Genomic DNA, 27,361 nt, shown 5'->3' with positions numbered 1-27,361 from the left:
AGAGACAAAACTTTCCCTCAATACTCTCATAGACGTTTTTTTCTACTTTTCCACGACTGTATATGGAACTATATTGAAAAGAAGAACACGGGACAAGCCAATATACCACCAACCTTCACATGCTAATACCAAGGACAAATAGAAATGACACGTGGACTCCAAAGCAAAATTAGGTTAACTCGTTTTTGATAACATTTTAATTATGCATGTTATCGCGAAAAACTTACATTGAAAGAATTTCAGAGATTTGAAATAAGCATAGGTCGCACTCGGATATTTGCTACTATCACAAATATCTATATAAAAGGGCAACTCCTGGTGGTTGATTGGCCAGAAACTGAAACCGCAGCTTTCTGTGAGAAGAACTTTATAACCAAAGTTGCGGTAAATCATCTGAATCTGTCTCTAATTTTGACTCAATAAACCCTTACAGCACACCCATACTTACGCATTATGGGGTTATGTCATTACCGATACTACGATCACCGTTGCACAGTTATACCCCATGCAGAATATTTTCATTTCATTTTTAAAATTTTTACTAATCTCATATTTCTCTTTAAATCACTTCATTTACCAAATGCAAGCTTTGTTTCAATACCAGAAGAAGATTCATACAATTTTGCAACTAAATTGTCGGGGGGGGGGGAGAGAAGAGTGCTCAACGATACAGTACAGTCCTAATGGACCCTCAAATTCGAATATTATGCTAAAATAAGGTCAGCACTTTACAAGCTTCCATCCCTGTTAGTGGCCCCTTTATTTTCTTGAGACTTAATATTATTCCATATTTTGCCCAAAATACATTTTTTTCTTTAAAAGAAAACGCTCTACAGACGTTTTACAACTACATCCGCACGTCTGTCCGTGCCCTTAACTCGGGAAATATATTAACACAAAGTCTACCACAAACTTTCATGTCAGGACGTTTAAGTAACTTGGCCGACATTTTTCATCATGGCCGTGGATTCAATACCTTTCTTTGTAAGCTACTAGCAAGAAGGGATATCTAGTTTACTAGGGAGAAAGTTTAAGATGCCTAAGTATTCGCGCGCAATAATCCCAGTCCCCCTTGCAAAATACAAAGGGGGACGTAAAAGGAGGCCGGGCTATTTCGCCTCTCCTCAGTCGGATAATACGTCATTTTCGTCATTCGCGTCGCGCTGACGTGAGTTTTCAAGAACCAATGAGATGCTGGTTGTAATTTAGAGGCGGGGATTAACTCCGGACCTATGTTTGGACTGCAGATAAAGCTAGAAATGTGTCGAATTTATACCTTCTCCCTAGTAAACTAGATATCACTTCTTGCTATACTAGTATATAAAATAAACCTTGAAATAGAGAGGAATTGAGTGGTAATCCCCTTCCCCATAACATTGCCTATGCTCCATCGTCTACGGCACCGAAGAATCCTCAGCGTTTAGGTAGGGTCGAACAGTGCAGTCAGTCATTGAGTGAATGACTTTCAAAATCAGCACATGGTATCTTCGATTTAATTCCGTTCTATTAAAACGTATATAAGGGTTAACCCTATAATTTGGTAGATTTCGGAAGAGTGTCGGGGGGGGGCGAAGAGGTCAACGGAATAGCCTTTGATGCCAAGAATAAGTAATGACCCTTGGAGAGGGGCGGCCAGTTCCTCGGAAGACATACGCCCCAGAACGGCTTTAAAAGCTCAAACCTCGCAAAAAAACTATATCTCTTCCTCCCCAAAAACTTTCTTTTCTTAGAAATATTTAAAAGCTCGGCATAGGAGGCTGGGAATGCAGAAACATCACTTGGAGAAAGAAAAAAAAAATGGATACCCCAAAGGCTTTTATATCAAAGTGGTGCAAAGAAAAAAAGCATGTACAAGTGTTAGGACTATCGCCAGAGAGTAATGAAGGTCTATAGTCGATGTTTTGTCTAGGTTTAGAGATTTTTTTCGTTAGTTTTAGTTTTTGAAAGGGATAGCATCCTGCTCTTCTAAATCTAAAAGCAGTTCGTTCTATAGGCTACGGTCTAGTAGTTTTGAATCTTCAGCTAACGAAGCATTTCCTGCAAAAATATTGCTGCTGAATATCTAAGCTATTCAGGGTTCCTTGCCACGAAATTTTCATATTCAAATTCCCTGACTTTTCCAGGTTTTCAATGTACTATATTTCGGCGTCTGGTTAAACGTTATCTCGATAAAACGGCGTTTAAAATGCCACCTACCTTCTGATGATATTTTAGCTACTTTAACCAAATTCATTGGCTTTTCCTTGACTTTGTTGATTTTCTTAAAATTCCCTGACTTTTCCCTGACCTTTTTGGCCCATTTTGAAATTCTCTGATTTTCCTAGGTTTTCTCTGACCTATGCGAACCCTGCTATTTCTTTAATTTCACATCGAGTGTATTTCACAAAACAGGGTAATAACTTGAAGTACTAATATACGGTGGAATAAGACAAAAATTCGATAGCACTTGCAATGTAAATCTAAAAAAAAGTGCTTGTAAATCTAAAAAAAAGTGCTTGTAAATCTAAAAAAAGTGCTTGTAAATCTAAAAAAAAGTCCTTGTAAATCTAAAAAAAAGTGCTTGTAAATCTAAAAAAAAGTGCTTGTAAATCTAAAAAAAAGTGCTTGTAAATCTAAAAAAAGTGCTTGTAAATCTAAAAAAGTGCTTGTAAATCTAAAAAAAAGTGCTTGTAAATAAAAAAAAAAGTGCTTTGTAAATAAAAAAAAGTGCTTGTAAATAAAAAAAAGTGCTTGTAAATCAAAAAACAAGTGCTTGTAAATCAAAAAAAAGTGCTTGTAAATCTAAAAAAAAGTGCTTGTAAATCAAAAAAAAGTGCTTGTAAATCAAAAAAAGTGGTTGTAAATAAAAAAAGTGCTTGTAATGAGTACCACTTTCAATTTCCAATATTGAATCTCGCTCGTTCTTTCTTTTTCGCAGAATTCTAAGTACTAACCTAACCTCAACCTTATTTTTACCTTGAGTCCCGCTACAAGAACTCATTCCTATATTGGAATTCAATTGGTACCTCTGCAGAATTGACGTAAGGTAGGCCTAAGGTCCAAAAGGGAAATTATACGAAGTGGATATGTGGCAGCTAGCGACCATCGCAGCCGGATGGTACTACAGTATACTGATAAATGTAATGGAAGAATATAGGTAAGTGCTTCAGGTTCAGAACGCAAAGAAAATACCATGAAAATCATAATACTGAGCGCTATGTCCACGTAGCGCGAAATTAGACCAAAGATATTAAAACAGTTAAAAGTGAAATTGAAATAAATTTAAAATTTTAGCATAGCTTTTATGACCAAAAAGGTCATGAAATTCAAGCATCGCAAACGTCGGGGCTGTTAAAACGTTAAGTATCATGATTCCTAAGGTAATAATACCCTGTATAAGTATGGGTGGATAAGACTCTTCTATGTAAAAGGGGGGTAACCTACCCTCAGATTGGAAACACACAAGGGGGATAGTGCCGTCACTAGCATCATGAAATTATCTTTCACTTGCAAATCATGAACATAAATATGAGGCAAAAATTATCCTGGCATGAAACAGAGTGAATAATTAAAAAAAATTTGTAATTTGGAATACTTCATAGCTTACCGTGGGCAATAAACCTTAAATTTCTAAACAAAATCCTAAGAGGCATTACCAGTGTTTGTATATCCAATGCCTACAAGTATACATTTCAAAAGATCTCCCTGGTGACCCGTGAAAAATAAAAGCGGAACTAACGAGGTGTACATACGGACCAGAAATATATTAAACAAAAGACAAGAGTATGGTTGTTTTCTATTCATTAATAGAAAAGTTTGAGACTAATTGATTAATTTACTTCTACTTATAATTATACATATACATATCCTTTTAAAACATAGCGGCCGCACGACGCGCCAGAATAAACAAGAAAAATCGATATGGTATTTTAGCCCTTAAATTGAATAGGTAATCGTTGAAGCGAAGTTTCAGTTGAGGAAGGCATTACACCGCGAAACCCATGAGGGCAAAGGAAAGCGATATTTATAGAGAAATTAAGGTGAAAGATTCATCAAAACCGCAGTTACGAAATTAAATCACTTTGGGAGTTTGAGTCTTCTTTGAGAAGAAAAGGCGAGAGATGTTGAGGAGGAGAGTCAATTTTCAGTTTATGGTTAATGAAAGAGGGGCTCCTTTTGATGAAGTTATCCAAGCTATAACAAGTCCCCGAGAGCCCAAAGTGAAAAGGGAACCCTATTTAGGGAATTCACCACCACCCCCTCCTCCTCCATTTTTACTCTGATTTAAAAGAGAAGGCGGGTTTGGATTTGAAAATGTTCAAGCGAGAGATCATTATTAAGGCTCGTGTCAATATCGGAAGAAGCGTTCTTCGCTCAAATTATTCGGTAATTTGCTATAAAACGTCTAAGGAAGCGTGTCTAATCAAAGAATGAAGAAGGTTAGATTGATTTCTAAATATTAATCATTACCTTTAATGCCACCTTAACAGCGAGACTTAAACCACGCGCACCAATAACTTACAGAATATTTACCAAACAATTTGTATCTAGTAACTATGGATGGTTGAGGTGTGCTTTATAAAAGAAGCTTTCCCATATTGCCACTAGGGTTAATTTTCTTCGTCATATCTATATCAAAGAACCCATATAAGGTCTGAGAACTTATGAATAGTAATTTTAAGTGTCCATGATCACTGCCACTATGACGGTTTTGCGAGGAAACGTAAGAAATTGGGATCAGGACGTCAATATTATCTTTGAATTAACGTTCTATGGTACTTTATGGGTTCTAGCAGAAGTGGATCATATTACAGCTCCCTAGAAGTACTGGACGTTATAACATCGCCGTGCATCAGCATTGTCTCCTAGCACTGAAGAGAAAAGGGTATATGCGAAACGCAGCGGCGAATTTGTGAACTAAATCAGAGGAATGATTTTGGCGCGAAAGTAATTTTTAATAAGCGGGCGAAGCAAACGGAAGTAAGTGGTAGGCTGATAGCCAATGAGGAAAGGTTTGAGAGAGAAGGAAACAAGTTGTTCCATAAAAGTGTTGGGTTGTGAATATGATAGTAGAAGTCCACTTTATTTTTCCGATTTAAAAAAATAATTGGCGGTCTATAGGTATTTTTTAAACGCTTGTGTTGAAAAGGAAATTAATATGAATTCAAATGATCAAAATAGACTTCATCATGCTAGAATATTTCTAATGTATCCCTAGTACAGTACAGCACTGAGCTAAGCTTCCACCGATCGATTTAAAGGCTAGCGGGGATAGTTGGACCGATTTATTACTAATTAAAGGTTATGTGCGTCGACATAGAAATTTGTTTTCCTTTTTTAAGTGTGACAAATTTTTTCAATGCTTTAACGTTTTCCGTTTGCAAAAGATGCTGGTCAATATTTTTCAGTTTTACAAAACGTTTTTTTAGTTTTTTACGGTTAAGTGCTTTTAATATCACATAGATCGTGTTCAGATGTCTCTTTAATGTGGGCATGCAACCATTGCAAATAGTTACATTGATCCTTACATAAGCCATTCTAAATCAAAATTATAACGCGATAATAAGCTTCACACTAATCACGACACTGACGGCGGTCTGACAGCCATTATCATCAACCGGAACTTCCGTAGGTTAACCTAACTCAAGATCCGGGTTAATGGGAAAACTATACTTGCAAAACTGAGCTATAGATGGCGGGCTTGGATGTCTTGGAAGAAAACGCTGTTTACAAAAGCATAACCTACGTCCAGTACTTATAGGGAGCTGTAATATGATTCACTTATGGTTCTAGCTATATGCTAAATGGGAACATTTTGGAAGGATTTCTGAGTTAGTTTTGTATACAAGTGACTTGTATTGACTTAAATTGAAAAGAAAACTCGGTCCAGGTGATAAAGATAGCACCGGGAATTGCAATTTCATATTTATTCGAGGAGTTTTTATCAAGTATTTCAAGCGAACATGCGATGGTTTATGTTTTAATTACGCACATTATTAACGATGAACCAGGGATAGATAGACTTTTTTAAGACGGAATGGGTAACAGGGTTATTCGGGTGCGCGTCCTAGTCCACGACCCCCTTACCCGTGACGGAGGGGTATGAAAGAAGAGGCGGGTCTTATTTTTGTTATGGCGTTGTATGTATATCCGGGTCAAATAATCGTCGTCTGCCCCTTCGTCTGCCAAGTTGGAATGGGCTCGGATTGTAATTTTTGAAATAACATTGTTTAAAAATGGAAGTTACACAATACATAGGGCTTGCAACTGAAAAAAACGGGGAAGACCCAAGAAAATTAAAAGTGAGTTAGAATTGAGTAAAAGTCTTCATAGATATTACAGCACGAACAGGTTTTAACCAAACACTAAGCTCACAAAACTCCTGACCATTCACTAAGCCTTGGTTAACTTCATCAAATTCGTTTACAAAATCATGAGGATAGTAGAAATGATTGGCTTAAGAAAGAATTAGCGAACACTTTTCACCCTTACAGATGTACTCCAAATCCAAAACACCGGCACCAAATTCACTAACTACCTTCTTAATTGCTATTAAAAACAATTCCCGAATAATTACCGGACCCTCGCATTTAGACGGCTCCATTTTGAACCCCTGTGAAGACGCTTATTTGTATAACCATAGCCCACTCGATCCGCGCTCTAACGCTATAGCTATAGCGCGAGCAGCTTGCGTCGTGACGCCCGTGATCGGGTGGGCTATGGTACAACGCAAGAGGGGTAGTAGTCATGGCGACAGAGGTAAACAGGAATTACGTATTTTTGGCCCTCCTTGTCAGCAACGTCACCAATACGTAGTTTTTGTGAGCCAATAAGAAAATTTAATTTTTTGGTTACGTGTTGAAGGAAGGGACTATATACTCGTCTATGAGTCGGACTGAAGTAAAGGCCAAACATTGTTTATTCCGTCTTAAAAAAGTCTATCTATCCCTGGATGAACCTTTATTTACCAGGTTAATTCCTAAACATAATTTAAAAACTGGTCATTAGCTACATACTTAACGTACTAACTAACTTTCAATTAATTAAGTGGTCACCAGAACTACTAACACCCCAAAATGAATTTCAAACTTATTTGTACATTCAGTGTGAAAAAATGGTAAAAATCGGGAAGGACTTGGATTGCTAAGCCATCTAACAATGAAATGAATCTTATTTTCAATTGAAGTTCATAAGCTCTCCCTTAATAACTTCTTCCCATTCTAATTTGTAAAGAAACATTTTGAAGAAAGAGTGAAAATGGGGCTTACAATTTCCGGAGGTTTTAGGGAGAAAGGCGCGTAATAAAACTTGGTCGAACGAGAAAGTTCAAAAGGTCCAAGACACTAGGCGCTTTAATAAAGACGGAATTAGGCGCAACTAAAAAGGAGTTACGGGTTCGAATAACTTTTAATCTCCCGGCTTCACGGACCCTCTTCCCTTTTTAAAATGAAAGACAAAGAATAACTTAAGCCCCGAGATGGAAGGTGATAAAAAACCTAATATCTATTTTACGGCTTTACTCCCCCCCCCGTCCCTCACACTTAAAATCCTTCCATGCCCGTTAAATGGCGGCACACGATCGAGTTTTATCGCTTTGCAAAGGGTTAGAGAAACCTCTAACAAGTTGGGAAACCAAAATGAACCTCTCCGAGCCGAGACGAATTTACTTTCTAAACACAGGTCCACCAGCCAATGAGAAAAACCGGAAATACATAGTTCAAATTGGCGAAATATTGCCAAGCTCTTTAGCAAAGGCTTAAGCGTTTAACAATTTCCTTTGTATCCTCAATAATTCTAATGAGGACCTAAATTGTATCACTGAAGGGTGTATTTAACTTTCGGCTCACTCTGAACCGTTAACACCTCCTATAAGAGGAGGCGAAACAAGGTCAATTCTAGTTTAAATCTAGGGTATCTTATTTCACAGACCCAATCGTTTCAACACTTTTGGATAGATGAAGATTTAACATCCATATTATCTAACGAATATAAAAAATGCGATTACACTATATATAAATGTAGTAAAGCTGAATTAAAAAGTAAACACCAAATTTGAAATGTTAATATCTAAAGATGTTCTTGGAATATTAAGATGAAACAGAGCTTTATAGCTACACAACTACTTAAAGAATCGTAATGCCGAAAAATATTTAAAATATTTCCATTTAATATTCTGCAAAAAGGAAATGTTATCGTTTTGTAAGAGATCTTATCATCCTACTCGCTTTATATTAACTTTGATATGCGTGTAGTGTTTTGATTCGGATGCAATCTTCATTACTCGTTCTATATAAACTCTCACTTGTGTCATTACATAGAAATAAGTTTTTCTTAAATAATTAATTAAATATAAATGATATTAATTATTTTAATCGCCAGTAAATAACTTTAAAAATAGTTAAATCGTTTAAAATAAAGTTGTTCCTATTATCTTTCGAAACTTTGCTAATATTGACGTTAAAGTGAAGGGTACCCCTCTTGCCCGCTTTCTTCAAATTTTGGGGTATATATACAATTCGTTTCCATTATAATAATAGATAAAAACGCATTCGCGTGAACCTTTGGTGGAAGCCCTACCATTGGGAGGCTAGACGTTTCTCGTAACCCTAGCCGATCGCCGCGTATATCTTAAAACCAAACGATAACGATGGAGAAGAAGCCGGAATGGACAAAAAGACCTGAAGATGGTGGTGCATAGAAGCTGGTGTCAATGTGGGATTGACGAAGAACAGAAGATGGTGGTGCTTACGAGCCAGCAAGTACAGGCTGGTGTCAATGTGGGATTGACGAAGAACAGAAGATGGTGGTGCTTCCGAGCCAGCAAGTACAGGCTAGTGTCCATGTGGGATGGACAAAGACTAGCAGATTGTGGTGCTTAGAAGCCAGTTAATAAAGACTGGTGTTGGTAGATGAATGGCCAAATTTCCGTGAACCGCGAACGTGTTCCGGAAATCGGGTATTTGTTTGCTCCGATTTGTAAACTGCGAACGCGGTCACGTGGGGTCTGACAGACAGACAGACAGACAGACACGGCCGGTGTAATACCTCTCCGTGACGTCATCGTCACTCGGAGAGGTAAAAATATTTGGAGGAAATGATTTGTCAAATCTTAGATTGGAGCAATAGACTATTCCATTAATCACTTGCAGAGAAACCAACACCACAGACGGGAGGCCACCGTTGTAGGTTATTTCCCTAGCGTGAAGAGGCAACACCAGACTGAGCCCGAGTTCACTACACGTGGTACCCTAGCCAACTCGCACTGCCTCTAGCGCTGCTTCTCTTAGACTGGAATTAACGTAATAGTCAATAACAGACTGAAATGTAACCTGATGGAATTTTGATATGAGGGTTTAAAATACGAGATTTATAGGTGGGTCTTTGTTAGTAGCTGACATTTCCTGTCGGTAGAAAGTGCTCCGTGTAGTCCTGATATTTCTCTGGTCATATCGGCGACTCTAAATGTTCCTGACACGATAATTTCAGTTATTTGAAGTAGTTCGTACTGACTTTTACAAAAGAAAATATTGAGGAATAAAGAGCCTCCCCGAATGCTCTGCGACAAATAAGGGAGCGCGTGTCTCTAACCCTTTAAGATTGTGCAAAGGAGAGTTAAGAAAGGATAACGGAAATTACGTATGCCCTCTTAGCTTGGCCATGCAAGGGTATAGATTTATTTCTTGGCTAAAGCAGTAGCCGGGTACCGAGGCTTATAGTCGACGCTTTTGTCCTTTTCGGAAGCTTTTAAGAGATTATTCGAGTGGCACCGAACGATGACATTAGAAAGAAGACACTGTACAAGCGAGAAAAACGTCGCCCTACACTTTTCAGACCATGCAGCCAGGCAAAGCACTATGCCGTAAGAGATATATATATATATATATATAAGAGAGAACCAGATGTCGCGTTGCTATTCAATTAAACTAGCTAGAAAATGGAGAAATAATTACTTTTAGCAAGGGGACCCACCTACTGGACTAGGTCAAAGCGTATCATCCAATTTATCATTTATTAAATCAATACACCAATCTCTATCTTTTGGTGAAACAAAAAATTGGGGAATTATTGACTTCCACGTAATATAAAATAAAAATAAAAAATATATAAGAAGATTCCGTGATAAAAATCCGACGCCTGAGCTTATGTAATAGGAAAAAAAGAAGAGCTAAAAGCTCTGTGAGGATTTGCAAGCTTTTAAAACCCAGGACAGACGGAAGCCCACACCTTGAGGGTGCAAAGGAGGATGTACGAAAAAAAAAAGCACGAAGACGTAAAGGGACCCGTCCGTGTCTCGAGAACAGAAACTTTATAGGTCTACACGTAAAAACAAAAGTGGTAAGAAAGAAGATCGTCCGACCAGCCACTAGTCTCTTTGGGCATGATTTAATCGTTAGCCACGACCCGAGCCCGACAGATTCACAAGGAGAACTAGGAATGGGTGCTGCAGTCAAAAATCTCATTCAAGAAATTGCGCACAGCTAAATTTAAATTAAACTGGACTTGAATAAATTCTAGCAAACTTTTAAACTACTTTCTCAAGCGTAATCCCAAATTATCCCAAAACTATTGTACCTTTTTGGAAACCAAAAATACCTCTCCCATCCGCTAAGTACTCCTTGTCATTTGTCTACTTCTCGTTATTGTTCTTCGTTTACTCGTTCACCGAAATCCGCGGAGAGAAAAAGAGAGCGAGAGAGAAAATCTTTAATTGGACGCTTGATAAAATTCTACTCGTATAGGATATCCGAAGCGAGCAAATAACAAAGGAAACCTTAGCCTTAAAAGAAATAAGAAAATCTTTCCTCCAAATTAAGTTTCTTTGGATTGAAACCGTTTTGTTTAAAACCCAGCGTTCGTTTAAATACTTTTGTTACTGGTTGGGGGATAGACTCTAATTTTGGAAGAACTTCAGTCTTATAAGTTTAAGTAAAAGGTTAGAAAACCCGGAACCGAATAAGATTTCACAGTAAAATAAATGATACGCTATAAATAGGACTGAATAGGAATTTCTTAATAATACAGGTGCGAGATTTAGTTCTTAAAGAATAGGTTGTTATATTGAAGCCAATTTTATTTGTTTCCGGAGCCTTTTGAATATTCAAATTTAAATAAAATTTATTAGTCAGTGCATGCAAATGCATTGATAAAACTTTCAACTTCAAGTATTGTTATTCTAAAATTTTGAGCCAATTCCACTATAAACATTTCACACATATACCAACGTAAATTCGATAATAATCGAATAATATTTCCTCGCTTTCAACCTGATGATGGAGCCATGATACCTTATGGTCAAAGTAATAAAACTATAGGGAGTGGCCAGCATATAAACCAGACAGATAGACGCGTCAGGGCCTTTGTTATTGGTGTAAAAGAAAGAGACAACTTCATGTAAACGGAACTGGATAAATAAAAAAAGATAAAAAAATTCCGTCGTGGGAATAATCGAAACAATACACAAGCAGTCTTTGTAATGAAAATATCGTCCAGTATAGTGGTCCCATGGTTCCCTAAGCTGATTATAAAAGCCTCTAAAGCGACTACTAGTACTTGTTCAAAGCTTTTGGTATAAATTTTCTAGGACACACAATGGACAGTGTTGACGTTCAGACGGGAATTCATTTCCATAGAAGACAGAGGAAGTTTTACTGGCTCTGTTACGTAGTGTCCATTTAATAACAGCGGAAGTAAACTCCAAGACAACTTATTTTAGTATAGAGGTAAGGTTCGTAAACCGATTTCCTAGGTGCAACTTGCAAGATAACCTTAAGGTCGTCTGTCTCAAAGGGTTCATACAACATTTGGAAAACCGATTTCCCTGAGTTTACCTTGAATTTTAAAAGTTTTCCAGGGTTTCCATGTAACATGAGTTATTACTCAGTCTTGAGTCACTTGATTTAGTCAAAGAAACCCCCTTACACAAACTTGACAAATTTCCATGACTTCCCTGAATTTTACTTTAAAATGTAAACATTCCTGAAATCATTGATATTCCCACGTTTAAATGACCTATGATCACCTGGTCCATAATTAGGACACTTTCATTGGCTGGTGTCAAACACGCGAGGATATTAAAATAAATCCTTCATGCAGTATATACCACTATATTAATGCAACATACCACACGATATTTTATTTACAAATAGAAGGTACTAGATGCATTACGCATCTTCAGGAAAAAGAGAGGTTCAGCATGGTCTAGGGGGAATATAACATAGTACATTATCAGAGCCACGCCCGATACATACCTGGTCGATCTATAGACTAGTGGCATCCCATGTTACGCGTCCATTGACCTTAATACAGTCAAAGCTGGGAAAATGCCATTACTCTATACTTTTATGTAGCCACGCAGGATCGACCTTCTACGTTTAAATTAACTTATTAACGCTCGAGAAAATGGTACGGTTACTTTTTTAATCCGATCTAGTCGTGTCTAGTACCATGAATAAATACAGCTAATAAGAATCATTGTGCCTCATATATCTCGCATGTTAACTTCAACGCGAGTTTTGTGGGTCGGGCTTGAGAACTTACTATATGTCACGTGTCATAATTCTGACGTCCTTCTAACTGTGATTTCATTGGTTGGTAGCAACATGATTATTAGCAGAAGTAAGATGAGACTAGAAGTGAAGGGCTCTAGCATTGGTAGTAGATCCTGGCACTAGTGAATAAATTTGAGGATTTTATGCCGCTTCCATCGCGCCTACACTACAGAGAAAAAAATTGGTCGAGTTCCAAAAAATTTCCTACCCCCTTCCCCTCAACCTAAAGCCACGGAACACGGACGCGGCTCCTTGAATCTAGTTCGGCCGTCTACCGCCACGAGCGTCTTACGTTTTGGAGGGAAAAATCAGAAACCGCTACTAGAGGGCCAACCGTTGGTGTGGTATCAAGAATATTCACTATCGCCGAGTGAAGAATTTGGTTACCTCGATACTTCTAGTCTCATCTCACTTCTGTTATTAGTGAGGTAAAATTCGTCATACATAAGGATTAGTCTAGCCCTTCCCCAAAAAAATCCACCTAGATACGTTGAGTGAAAACGGCTGCGCAATAATTCCCAGTAGCTGCATTTATTCCTGCTAATATATATACGTATACATTCTCGTTCACTTTGAATGCAAATAAAAAAATGTTTCGAGAAGTTCATTGTTTTTCTTTCTTTCTTTTACTTGGGCGATAATTAATGCGATTAATTTATTCCAGCGTGTGTTAATTCTGACCTTTTGATTAATTAGCGCTAGACTTTTAAGGGTTTTATTGAAAAAGAAGCCATACCTTGAAGGAGAAATTCGGATTGGTACGAAATAATAAATGAAGCCTTAATCAAACAAAGTTTCCTAGTAAGGACCTTAAGTTTTTGTTCTTATAGTTTTAAAATATTTATGTTTCTATTCTCGAAATGTCGAAAGAGGAAAATGAGATTGAAAAATAAAATTTTCCGAATATCGAAATACTTTTACGTATCAAAAAATCATTTTTACCAATAGGAGGAGAAAGCAAATTGAATTCGTTTTGAGCTTGGAGGAGGGAAGGAAATTTGATACTGGAATGGTATTACCCTAAAACATGGGTAAGATGGGAAAATTTTACACTCATGCATGGTAAGGGTCCTTTCGTGTAAACGCTATAAACTACGCAACTCCAGTATAAACGTCTCTCCTCCAAGTTTTAAGCAGGAAAGGGATGAGAATGGAGTCTTCAATGTTTCGTTCAACGCGACTAAAGCATCAAACCCGATCTTAGAAAGACAAATATCGAAGATTTTCTCTAAGATCTGACGTTCCAAACTGGAGGAATCAAAATGGAATAGATAGAACGCCTTAGTTTTATCATTCGTTCTTGGTTTTATTTATTTCTCGAGCATTGTTTTTTGTAACCCTTAGTATTTAGCGTCTGTAATTGTTTTTTCATTTTTCGCAGTAGAGTTTACGATTTTTGGATTTTAAAAACCTAACCCTTGCATCACCGCGTCTCCTTTTTACATCCTTAACTTTTACTTGAAATACTCTAGCTAGAGCTAGTAACTTTTCCATAAACAAGCAAACACATGAGCCATGTCGACTCAATCCGGAGCCGGAATGTCACTAATAGAAAAAGAAAAAAAACCTCCGCGAAATCTGCCGACCAATTTCAAAATACCTATCGAACCATAGAAACCTATAAACCTGAAAAACCATTTAAACGGGAAGCCCTAACTGCTCATACCTACTAAGTGCAGGCAATATAATTCACAAAAGGGCCTCCATCCATATAATTTCAAATGCCGGATGGTCCAGTAATGTATTTTTTCCGAACGTACAACAAAAAATAAATAAAAAATGCCGCCTGGCGAGTATAGAGGGATATAATCTGACCCGGAGGTTTATATATATTTTTTTGTTAAGTCGAACGCAAGGTGAGTTTGCAGTGAATTTTATCGCAATTATATCATAAGGGAAGAGTTAGTGATATGGACAAGTGACGTGGGGGGTTTACCGGGAAAGCGGGTCGCACATGCTAGCATAAGTTAAAAGCAGACGGTGATTTTAAAGGAAGGTCAATGGGTCGGACACTTGTTAGTTGTAAAGATACCGCGTACATTTCTTAAACTAATTCCAGAAGAGAAGTGACGGTTGAGGACACCTTCTTGGGTTATTTGGGTTATTTTCTTCGCGACAACAAGCACCGCTAGAGGCAGCGTGAGTTGGTTAGCCTTCCTCCGCGTGTAGTGAACTCGGGCTACGTCTGGGAAATAACCAAAGAGGGCTTTCTCTACAAATAATTACTGGAATAGTCTATTGACAATTGGAGTGAGTGTTACAATAAAATATACGAACAAGGAAACGGAAGTCAACGATTACGTTACGTATGGAATGGAAATAGTGTTTGTACGAATGTGCTGCCCCTTTTGGGTTGTGGGGGTTCCGCTCTCTAGATGGGCCTCTAGGGTATTTCTAGGGAAAGAAATACCCCCTAAAATTGTAGCGTTATGTCTGCGGTGGGCATTCCAACAGAGAATCGTGACCAAGAGTCCAAGAGACCGGCTAACAAAGAAAATTCCTTCTCAAGGATGGAGAAAAATGTAAGGAGGAAAATTACTACTATGTAGTAGGAATCCTACCGCGGTAGTAGAAGGCGCCAAATTTATAATAGGAGCGCGGTGAAGCGAATCATTATTTCCCTTCAAAGACCGTATAAATTTAATTGGTTGAGCCATTAGAGATTGTCACGTTAATTTTAATAAGGCAACGTTATAGTTTCAAAGATAATTTGAACATTGGTTAGAGGTAATTGCGTATTAAAGCGTTTAATTTGAAGCGAGTCTAATTAGATAGCGCAAATTTAAATTATTCACCTTTGATATCATATAATTTGCATTTATTTTATAGTAGAAAAAAAAATACTCTCTAAAGCACAAATTGGAGCGAGAATAATTAGTGAGTAATCGTTTCCAAAGCTATGGAGCGACTAAATTTCCAGACAAATAGTAGAATTCTACTACAGAACTTGATGGAGATTGGATACAGCTAAAGCTTAGTATTTAAATATGCACTCATAAGGCACATCCTGTGATGATGAGATTTTAAACGCAAGTATAGAAACTCATTCGCATAATTTAAGCGATGCGACCCAAAAATATTACATAATTTTACTTAAGATGGGAACAGAGCCAAAATATTAAAGAAACCCATAACTCCTACGAGTTTTATAGGAAAAAAAAAGAAAACATTCCCCTCGATTTTAAAAATGTCAGAATTTCAATAAATAAATAAATAATTTAACTAAAAGAAAAACCCGGATATCCGAGGGGTGGGATACTTCCCATGGTATATTCATAATACAAAAAAAAAAAAAACATTTTATATGAAACTTAGTATGAAATTACCCACTGAAACTCTAAAAACCGACTGAAATCTTTAACTTATTGGAAAATTTCGCAAGTAATGACATATCCCTCGCATTTGAATACTGTTCCATTTAGCGACTGACGCCGAAGTAAAAACAAAACCCACAATCTTTATTTCAGTCTGCTAGAAGCGTATAGGAGTTTTAGTATGAAATTACCCACTGAAACTCTAAAACAACATCTGAAATCTTTAACTTATGGCAAAATATCGCAAGTAATGACATATCCCTCGAATTTAAATACTGTTCCATTTAGCGACTGACGCCGAAGTATAAACAACAAAAAATTACCCACATCTTGAATTCGGTCTGCTAGAAGCGTAGTAGAATTCTTCCTAAAACAGGAGTAAACCTGCTATCGATTCTGTTTAAGGCGCGGAATTTTCCCTCCCAAAAACGCGGCCGTATCCGGAGGAGGATTGAGGGGGGGGGGGTAAAATGGGCTTTGAAAACTAGAGGGACTAAGCAGAACTGGTTGTTCGAAAGCTTCCGATAGAGAAAGCCTTTAACATTTGGCGCGCGTGCTTTTGAGGAAAGACAACTCCAAGATTCGAACTCTCGCTATCTCCACGTTCAAACTCGAAGATTAAGAAAAATACGGACTTCAACTTAACCGGTGTCTATTTATAATATCGGTTTTTCAATTGTTACATTTGTTGGGAATACCCGAAATTCAACGAAACAACAACCATGAAGTCCATCATCTTCTGTCTTGTTATGGTTTCGATGCTCTACATAGCTCAGGTAAGATTTATATAAGTTTCAACGTATAAATGTTTGTGGGATCACGTCCCATCATCCAAAATCCATTTAAGGGATAAACAGGGTGTTAGTAAGAGACTCCACGCCTCCAAACGCGTTAACGCGACTTTGCGTTTCTAACACCTTACGAATGAATCATGATTGGTAAAACGGTTCAGGTATTTCCTGATGTAATGCCGACACACGTCTTGCAACTTCCAAAAAAATTAACTTACGAATTCAACGATGTGTTTCGAAACTTCACGGAAGTTCGATATCACTAGCTTCTTTATCCTAAATTCATGGTTTTCTTTTGTAAAAAGCGCGGGAACAATGAAAAGTAACTTCTAAATCTTACTGGTCAAGCCATCTCCCAATCAGTAATAATACAGTGTGTTTCAAAAAAGCCTGTCAAAAATTAAGGGACGGATGTTGTTCATTTTGCGATTTTGAGTCATGAATATGTGCTATGACATTTTTCCATCCGGGTCATCGTTATCAAGTTAAGATTGTCCAGAGTATTTTACGGATGACCCCTTCAATTTAAGTAAAAAGCTGAATGAAAGATAATGCTAATTAAACTTAAGGGGTCTTACGTAAAACACTCCAAACGGTGACCCGGACAACAAAATGTCATGGAGCATTTTCGAGTACTCGAAATCGCCTTCAGACAGACTGTATATATTTATAATAGTTTTGAGCATTTGGTCAGTGGACAGAACGAAGTATTTAAAGATTACGGTAGGGTAGGTTAGAGACGTGAGAAAGTCGAAGCATTTTCGCTATCAATTTCTTATTTTTAGAGGGGGGACTAGCTGGTTCACTTCACTGGCAGCGTTCGTTCAAAATTTCGAATTTCGAAAAAGTAGCACCACCAGGCAGGCAGGCAGGCAATAGGACGTATAGAAGTAACTTAGGCGTAAAAACTAGTTTCCAGTTGGGTAAAACGGAGAGGGAAGGTTGAAGGAGGAGAAGAAGGAATTGGTTTTCTTTTTTTGACGTGACTCGAATGCTATAAAAGTGCCGGGGTCGCCATACTTTTTACGGTGCTGTTTTTAAGACAACTTACAAAAGGTGTCTGTTCCGCCAATGACGAATGCATATTCTTTCTTTTTTATTTTTTCTTTCTCACGTGTAGTTGTTAATCTAATCTAGCGAAGGATAACAGGTTCCTTTATTTATAAGGGGATTGGAGGATTAAGTCGGTGTCAGGTGCAGTTTTTAATATATTGAATGAAAGTTATAGTATAAGTTTTTAGGTACAATAATTTATATTATCAGTAAATATTAATGGTAATTACGTTTTGGGGGTAATTATATTGCCTCTCCGGGACCGGAAGTCGGACACTTGCTTGTAAAAACATTTCGCAACTTCTCTTCTCGCATTAAAGTAATAAGAAACTTCTAATTTTTAAGTGTAAATTAATTCGAAATGAAACGTGATTTGATACTAAGCAAGTCAGAATTTTAATATATCGAAGACAAATTTTAAATTTGTAACTTGACACAATTGGCTTATAACCACGTGGTTTAACTGATACCTAATACTTAAGCAGACTTTAATCTATTACGAAAGTAAGGTAAAGTCCTAAACATAATAGACATTAAACCCTGAACATGTACTTATCCTAGGAAATAATAATTCATATTACGATTGTTGAACAAGCGGAGATAACTAAATTTTTGTTTTTTTAATCAGTTGATTGAATTCGATAGTGGGGGAAAAAATAATTAATGAGGTTTAAATTAATTAATGTTTTGTTATTTTTTAAAGTAAAAATTAACAAAGCCGGAATTTCAATTTAGCTTTTTTCATAAGCATATGTCTTCAATATTCCGGTCGAGTGATTAGCCTCATTCTTATAGTTTGATTTTGTTGCTTAAAACTAAGAATGACGTAAGTCTTAACTAAACATTATAATCATCGAAAAATGACTTTACTTCCCTGTCACATAAATTCGTAGACCATACATACAAGGATAATAAGTTAAAAACATTCAAGGCTGTACCTTGTTAGGTAACATTATGATTACGTAAATAATTTGGAATTGGTATTATTGTTCATGAATAGCAAATTAGTATCACGATATTGCAAATGGCAAACGTCTCTAAACGTATTTTACTTGTAAGAAATCTAAACCTACCACTTTGAGAGCATTACCCATATCATGAATAAACACGACCTTGTTTGAAATAACCTACAGTAAGCGTGGTAAAGGCGCAGAAATGTTTTAACTATTAAACGCCGCAACCTTTGACCTCAACACGGTTTGAGCACATTTATTGCAATATGTACAGGGTGTTACTGATAAGTCTACCATAAATAAATTAATGGGATGTTCTTTGGAAAATCAATTTTGAGTCGTAAATGGAACTTCTATCTCCATTTTGTGCCACTGTTTTCGAGTTAAGATTGGTCAAAGTATTTTACGGATGACCCCTAAAATATAACTAAGAAACTGATTTAGACAATGATATCTTATTTAATTAAGGGGTCATCCCTAAAACACTCAAATCATAACTCGAAAACGGTGTCCCTTTTGGACAAAATGTCATAGAAATTACATTTTCGAATCAAAATAGCCCAAAGAATTTTGCCAGACTTATAATGCAGAAACACCCTGTATTAACATACCAATATTCATAAGATTCGTGCTAGAAAAATGAACCTTTCCGTGTCTTTGGTTCATTTATAAAGAAAAAAAAAAAAGAAGAAAGGTGCACCAAGATCAGTAAAAGTGATTATAATTAAGCGTAGAATCATGATAACGAGGTTGGCAGGTGGCGCGGAAGAAGAAAGTATATATATATAATGTCTTTAAAATTTAAAGAAATTAAGGAGTTTTTCGCGATAAAAAAGGATGGAAAGAAAACCATCTTCTTTGGGGAAGAAAAAAAAAGTGTTTCGTGTTGGAAAAGTTGAAGGAATTACGGCGGTTCAAGAAATTCAAAACTCCACGGCGCGTAAAGGGGAGTTTTTATTAACGATCTTAGATTTCCAAGTTTAAAGGGACGCTTAAATGTTCAAAGTTTCAAACATCTGATTTGATGATGGACGGAAGGAAGCCATGTTATGTATTAAAATAAGAAATAGTTCCGTGAGAAATTTGGAGCATGATTCGTAATTTTAAACATTATCGTGTCGGACATTTAAGGTTCCCTTTCATGGAAAGAGCCGCTGTTGTATGGCGCGATCTACGCGAAGACAACGATCGCGTCCAAGGACGACCACTTTCTCCGAAATTTATGTACATACGAATGCAATATAACTTGATAGTAGATAGCCAGGTAATACGAGCCTAAATATCTACTCATCATAGTTCCAGGTAAAAGTGCATAGCGCAGTGCTTGGCCGAATAACTGACCCCTGTATAAATACACCGCAATATGCTAAGGGGGGGGGAATATATGGAATGGATATTTATGGTATGTTTAAGTATATGGTTAAGAGTGGGCCATTGTTCCCTAATATTTCATACGAAATATAATACATATTTTCCGAGTTCAGTTTATAAACCCTATTACAGGAGAGGCGACTATAGTTTCTATGTAAGGTTTAAAAAATTATTTATTAATTTTTAAGGTTAGGAAACTGGTTTTGGGATTATGTATTGTGTAAGTAAAAACACTTTTCTTGAAAGTGGTTATTTGGTTTATCAGATCACTCGTAGTCTCGTACCTTCTTCGGGTAAGATAGTAAATGGGGTTGGTGAATTTTTAATATACATTTTTTTGATTGCCATGACTCAGAAGGGCGTGTTGAGGATTTTCTAGGTATTTTTGTAAAAATAAAAGGCTATTCTTTTTTTTGGTTCTGTTGATTTATGTAAGTTTCCAAGGCCTCGAAAACTAACTCGGTTCCACAAGTCGTTTACCGTTGTAATTACTCATAAGACGAAAGACGTACCAAAACTGTATATAAAATATAAACAATCTAAATTGTTACTATGTTATCAGTAAATTTCATAAAGGTGTACATAAAGCTAGATTATTTTCTTTGTAATCGAAAGAGCATATAAAATAATGAATATATCAATAGGAACCATGTTTCTATCTATAATATTAAAGAAGATACGTGCAATTAAGTTTCCGTAATGGACGCTACACTGGGGACTATGCCTATTGGACGAACTCGTCAAGTGGTACTAGGCGTCCAATAGGGGTACTTCACCGGAAAGCCTAACGCGTAGTGTCCATTACGAGCCATTACTTGCATATATCTTCTTTAATACTTCAGATAGAAACATGTTTCCAATTGATATATTTCATTATTTTATACGCTTTTTCGATTAGAAAAGAAAATATTATAGCCCGAAGTATCACTTTAAATAACAATAAATCTACAAAAAAAAAAAAAAAATTCAAAATTTCCAAACGAACATGCTGAACTTTCACTGAGCAAAAGTGGTACCCCCTCTTTATTGTCAAAAATTTTGAACAATACCGAAAAGTAACCGTTTACTGTTTCCTAATCAACTTGATCTTCACGTTCCAAGAAACTCGTAAAAAAAGCGGCGTCGTTGCACACGGCATACTTCGAAATAAAGGGTTTTTCTTCTCGTTCAAGAAGAAGACGAAGAACGGTTGTGGCATTCTACTCGCGTCTAGCATATAAAATAGACCACTCTTTCCCGAAATACATTTATTGGTTTCGCGGGACACGTCAATTGCATACGTAGCCACGCATACACAGGGAAGACTTCAGAGCAAAGTAGTTAAAGATGGTTTCGAAAATTCCAAATTTTGTACTAACCCTGATACAGCACCTTATTTTCAAAATTACTAGTTAGGAAACCCCCTCCGCGTATTTACTTCTACACCATACATTGATTTAGTATCAACAATGTTACTTAACGATCGCCATGTATAAAAAAAAAAAAAACTATGTACTAGGGTAAAAGTCGATTAAGCCTTAGCTTAGGTTGGGTTTGGCTTGCCTTTGGCTTCAATTAAAGGGATCATTTGTCATCTACGACCAAACCCATATCTGTCTTAATACAGAAACCTAGACACTCTATAATAACAAAAACAAGATTCTCATCCACCATTCCCCCAACCGTATATGAAAGATAAAAAAAACAACGCTGTATCCACCAATATAGTAACTGCTTTTTCGTCCCAATCTACAGTTGGGGTCACATGCAAGCTAAAATCGGTACCTAAGGTACAACCAGGGATAGATTTAATTTTAGAAGTATGAATGAAGAACGGTTAGTATTTACTTCAGTCCGACTCATAGCCCAGTATAGAGCCCCTCCCTCCAACGCGTAACGAAAAGTTTAAATTATCTTATTGGCTCACTTAAACTACGTTTTGATGACGTTGCTGACGGGGACGGCGTAAAATACGTAATTCCTTTTTACCTCTGTCGCTATGACCCGCCTCTTCTTTCATACCCCTCCGTTCCCTGGAGAAGGGGGTACGGGACTTTTACTCGCGCCCAGATTACTCTGTTCTCCATTCCTACTTCTAAAATTAAATCTATCCCTGGTACAACAAAAACCCATATATAACCCGAAAACGTTCATGGATGGACGTTTCTTCCCTTCAACTGATATAGCTTTATTCTGTAGTTTTACCACAAGAAATTTCCTTACAATATATGAAAGGATGACAATGTACCAGAGTCTAAAGCTAGGCCATCCATATTCTTTCTCATTAACTTTAACGAATTCTTGCTCGATAGTTTAACATTATCATTTGGGTGTTATTTCTCCATGGTAGTATAAGCTACCATGTGTACTTTAAAGTCGACAAACCTATACACATTTATCTTTTTTTTCCTTCATACAGAAGAAAGGGCCGGTCTGATTAACTCGAACTGACAGCGAGAACCTTTACCCCCCAACTCAACCCCCTGGAAAAAAATGTTCTTGTTATAAACGTATCTGGCTCCAACGAAATACATATATAAATTCCTGATGATGCCTCGGGTCCCAAGTTCCCAGAAAAAAAAAAAAAAAATTGGGAACGATAGCGAAGATAGCAAAAAGTCTCTCAAAGAAAGAAGAGCTTTCTGCCTGGATCTTTTCTCACCAACTATATACGCGTACGCTTAAACTTGAATAATTTACTCTTGAAAATGAGGAAGGACATGCATAGTGTAGAGGAAGAAAAGATACGTTGTTTACAGCAGCCAGAGTTTATACTTTGAACTTCGGAACTTTAAAACAATATTTAAACTATGGCTTAAGGTCGTACGTTATTCGTTTCAGGAACTTCAACACACTGCCAGGATTAGTGTAAACATAAGTTTCGGGGTAAATGGTTCGTGTAAAGGTATTGAAAAAATAGGCTAGCAATTGCACCAATTAACCAGTCCAGTCTTAGAGTTGATTTGTACTTTTGTAGCCATAACATAGCCCCAAATCGGCCAAAAAAAGGGGAGTAAAACTTGCACTTGAAATTATGTTTAAACTTTTCTCAATTAATTTGAGAAAATGTTCAAAATATTTCAAAAACAAGTCGATGCTTTTACTTTTGTTTAAGAATGCGTGAAATTAGTATACCTTCATCGATAAAATGTGGAAGAGGAATTGCATGTTCAATTGGGAAACCAAATTTTTCCTACTTAAGATTTCAATAACCCAATGTCAAATGGTAAACGTAAAGAAACGAGAATTTTCCAAAAGGAGTAAAAAAAAGGAATTTTGAAGTATCAATATATCAAGTTAAAAATGTTGTAGGCATCATTACTTTACAAGAAAAAAACTCGACAAAAGCTTATCCTATATTCGCCTTAAAAAAAATCCATCCATGATTTGTATGTATTTTACCTTCTTGGCTTCGAGACATTCCTCGGAAGTCTACACGGTATAAAATCCTAATATAATACTTAAGGAAAGGAAGGTTGGATGCTTTTTTTCCTTATTTTGTACACTACGTAACGTTTTTTTTCATACCATCCGATCAACGTTCGTGAAAAATTTCACCCGGAAGCTGGAAAAGGAAGTCCGTACGTAGCAAGTAAAAAAAAAAGCGCGAGACTGTATTCTAGACCTATAGTGCTAACGGTTGAGAATTGGTTGTGACGTGTAAGCAATTTTTTCCCATTCTCCAGATGGATCGTTTTTCTCCTCTGTAAGTTCCCAACAAAGAATGCTAACTCAATTTTATCATTTTCTAACCCTTTTTTCTACACACACACACATACACAATCCTTTTTTTGAGGCGCAATAGCTAAAATCAAAACCAACGAAACTTTCTGCAACTGTATTAGGACACACACAACCCATCGTATATCCTTCTTTGGAAAGGCGCTACCGAGTCTGACCACTGATTCGCCTTGGCAGCCTGTCTCCGCTTATCAGTACAGTGTCCGAGAAATGGGCAGACAATTTGTTTCGTTCCAGTTTCGTTGTACATCAATTTAAGTAACTCGTATTTCTTGTAGAGACGGGTATACAATGAGCCAAAAAAATTAAAAGTAATCATGATGCTAATATAAATATAAAATAAGTATGTGTCTACCGTAGAGACTTATCGGTATAGTCCATGCGACACAAAATTAACGCCTTCACCAGATGACCCCTTTATAAGGCAACGAACTCTTATAGTAAATCTCATTTCGACCAATACTTATTAGTTTATGATAAAATTAGGTAGATGTGGGCCGGCCATGAGTTGACCCTTAACAACTTCATTTGAAACGTCCATTTTCCCCAACATGACTTGCAAAAAAAAAGAAGAAGAAAAAACTAAAGGCAATGAGCGAAAACCCGATAGGTATACCCATACATCCACAGATTCCAAACTCAATACCGCAGTGCACATTCACTACATCGCCCAAGACTGACAAATCTCATACTCCCACTTTCCTTCCCTGTACAAATCTCATTTAGTTCCAGCTCCTTCGCTCCTGTTGTCCATCATACTCTCTTTCATCTTTCCGCAGATATAGGATACGAGTACATCCCCCATAGATACCAGAAAGAATCGCCATTTGGGTTCACAAGTTCCAGACAGTTTTCAATGCCCACAGGTTAGATAATACCATATTTTGGATATCTATGTTATCCACCGAGTTATGGTCTTTGATGAAACCATTGGACAATCTCGGGAGGTTTTTTTTTTTTTTTTGGCTGGCTATTTTCGAACTGTTGGGTCCGATGGCCCTATCCTATCTTTTTTCGGACTTGGAGCTATAGGTATAGAGAGAGATTGGGTTTACAGTGAGGCGAAACCTCTAATAGACTTTCTTTTCACCATCGTCCGAATTGATGGAAGGAAACGTGGACAGGATTGTGTTCCAATCTCCTTTTTTTCCTTCCGTCGGATGCCTGAGCGCGAACGTTTTTAGGTATAGCGATAACGTCCCCAAATTTTTGGGTTTTTATTTTTTTCACTCACGAATAGTCGTATTATCTAATAGGACATTGAAACTCGCGGTGTGAATTGAATTGACCAGTTTAGGGTGGATTGGGGTTGCTTTTTCTTGCATGCAATGTTGCCGAAATTTCTGACGCTACTATAATAAAGGCCCTTTCAGACTATAGAGTAAAATCTTACGTTCCTGTTGGTCACCATGTTACTTTCGTTTCGGTCACGTGGGTACGTTCATGAATCATGCCCCTGTTCAGACATGAGAGCAGACGACTTTTAGTGATTTTTGAACAACCAAGACTTTTGAATACTAAAATACTCGAATCCAAGATGACGAATACCACGCCAAGAATCCTAAAACGTTTCATGTATCGTCTGCTAAAACATAGCTAACTCGATCAACGGCCAGTAAGGCATGATCGAGTGAGCTATGGATAAGGAAAGGAGCTAACGAGGTGGTGCCATCTCGACGCTGCCCGACGAAACTGTAAATTTTCAAACTATAAACCGGCGAATATTTTACGTAGTCTTTGACACGTGTCTAATTAATCGAGTAACGTGACCGTAAGATTTTAGTCTAATCTGAATGTGCCTTAAGAATTAACACTATAGATTTTCATACACAATCGCATCAGTCATTAATTTGAGTCATTGATAAGTTACGTTTTTGTTTGAGAATTAAACCAATGAATAGAGGAATTCAATCGCCACTGAATGCCCTAGATCTTTCTATGGAATGAAAATCAATAGTTACATAATGGGCGGGAGACGTTTTGGGAATTATCTCCCCATTATTATCTCAGGCGATAATGTTAAGGTAACGCTTCAGTTATTAGTCCTTGAGTAACGCTTTAATAATATCAAACTATTGAAGTTAGATTCAAATTTCGATTAAGCATCATTTATATTAAATGGGATGAGAAGCGTCACGTTGATAGTCATTTAATTGTTTATCCCTCTTTAAAGTTAAGCCCGGAATTGGGTCAGTTCCGATGTCCGTCGCCGCTTTCAATGGTAATTAATAAAACAAACCAAATATTTATCGAATCTATCGTCCCAAATGCCACCAATACAAATTTAAATATTTTAAAAAGATTGTTGTAAAATAAACTAACAATGGGCTTATTTCCATTGTAAGCCCGAAAAAAACCCCAGTAATATCTAACTAGGTCCCTGAAAACAAACCTCTTTTACATATAAGAGCATAAGTTTATAATATATGTTCCATAAGTATTAAACTACCTTTACTTCGTAAAGACTATAGAGACTTACTGAGATCTAGTTAGAGAACGACGCGAGAATTGACACCACTCGGTTTTGCAGTCCATCCTCCTACTTAGTCTAGGCGTCGCTTTACTAGAATCTATGACGTTTCACCTACGTCACTTCATGACAAGATCTCAGTAGCCAGTGACAAACTTATGGAACATACCTTATGAACTTAAAATAAGAGCAATTCAAACGGTAGTACACGAACAAGGGGATCGTTATTACACGCTAATAAAAAATAGCCTCTAATACCACAAAGGTCTGTATGGAGAACCCCGAGGCAACCAGGGAACAGAGAGATAGAAAAAAAACTGAACTTAAAATAGAAAATTTCCATCAGGGACGGATAGGGGGATACTTGAAGTATTTTCAATACCAAAATGAGAAAGAATCGAGTACAAAATCATCAAAAGGTTTGATAAAAAATAATAAAAGTCCCCCCCCCCCCCCAAAAAAAAAGAAAGAAAGAAGGAAGGCATACCGTATCGTTAACGAACCACTTTAAAAGTACTTTATACTGGAACCCTATGTATAGTACCTCTCTCAATTTCATCTCAAACAAGAAAAAGAAGGTTGAGAGAAGAAAAAAAAATTTCCGTATAACGCCATAGTCCCATTAAGGAGAAGGGATTGTAAGAGGCTGTGGAAGATTTTAGGGATCTAGTAGCTAGCTCTTGCCTAGCGGGAGACGGAATGGAGGACGTATAGTAGAAATTCCAATTGAAGAAAACGAGGTAGACAATTTATTTAGTTACTAGCCGCCTCCTGTTTGTGGCAAGCGATCCCTGATTCAGGACCCCCGGACGGACTTTTCGTGGATGTATCCCTTTTAGAAGGAAACCAGTATACATGAGATCCTCGGGGTTCATCCTAGATTTCGGCATTAGTATCAGCTCTACGTAAGATAACTCGAGTCCATATACACCGAAAGGGAGAGTTAGTATATCGAGGGTGCATGCGGAGGAAACTATGGGGTATCCATCTTAGTAGTCTCTCTCTCGTGCGCTCGCTCCGGAGGAGGACATGGGGGAACTTCTGGATGCTATTTCAGGATTCAAATGCCTTAAAACGAAAATATCCCGTTTTGATAGTACAAGTCAGGGGTTGAAGTGAGGTAATGATTATGATTATAATAAGAGGCCCCAAGAAGTTGTTT

The 27,361-nt window shown here is 37.2% G+C and overlaps 2 protein-coding genes and 1 long non-coding RNA gene across 5 annotated transcripts in view; 2 read left to right on the top strand and 1 right to left on the bottom strand.

Moving 5' to 3' along the window:
- Positions 1-27,361, bottom strand: part of LOC149623602 (TBC1 domain family member 2B-like) — a 100,100-nt gene that overhangs the window by 4,736 nt on the left and 68,003 nt on the right. Inside the window, exon 13 of one of the 3 annotated variants that reach the window (XM_089852626.1) lies at positions 20,017-20,526. The exons of the other annotated variants lie outside the window; for them this stretch is intronic. Within the exon in view, the coding sequence (XP_089708752.1) occupies positions 20,464-20,526 (63 nt within the window). The 3' untranslated portion in view covers positions 20,017-20,463. Of the gene's footprint in view, positions 1-20,016; positions 20,527-27,361 lie in introns of those variants that run through there. 3 annotated transcript variants of the gene reach the window in all.
- The window catches only part of LOC149623603 (uncharacterized), a 69,639-nt gene continuing 58,634 nt past the window's right edge, over positions 16,357-27,361 (top strand). Inside the window, exon 1 of the mRNA XM_089852659.1 lies at positions 16,357-16,617. Coding sequence (XP_089708785.1) covers positions 16,564-16,617 — 54 coding nt within the window. The 5' untranslated portion in view covers positions 16,357-16,563. The remainder of the gene's footprint in view (positions 16,618-27,361) is intronic.
- LOC149623606 (uncharacterized) overlaps positions 21,310-27,361 on the top strand; it is a 31,389-nt gene continuing 25,337 nt past the window's right edge. The window contains exon 1 of the long non-coding RNA XR_016374777.1: positions 21,310-27,319. This is a non-coding gene — a long non-coding RNA (uncharacterized LOC149623606). The remainder of the gene's footprint in view (positions 27,320-27,361) is intronic.

This window comes from Phalangium opilio, unplaced genomic scaffold, assembly GCF_054372755.1.
Source record: "Phalangium opilio isolate 3A_F unplaced genomic scaffold, DU_Popi_V2 ptg000113l_1, whole genome shotgun sequence".
In the NCBI taxonomy this organism is placed as follows: domain Eukaryota; kingdom Metazoa; phylum Arthropoda; class Arachnida; order Opiliones; family Phalangiidae; genus Phalangium; species Phalangium opilio.
This window is presented reverse-complemented; position numbering and strand designations above follow the sequence as displayed.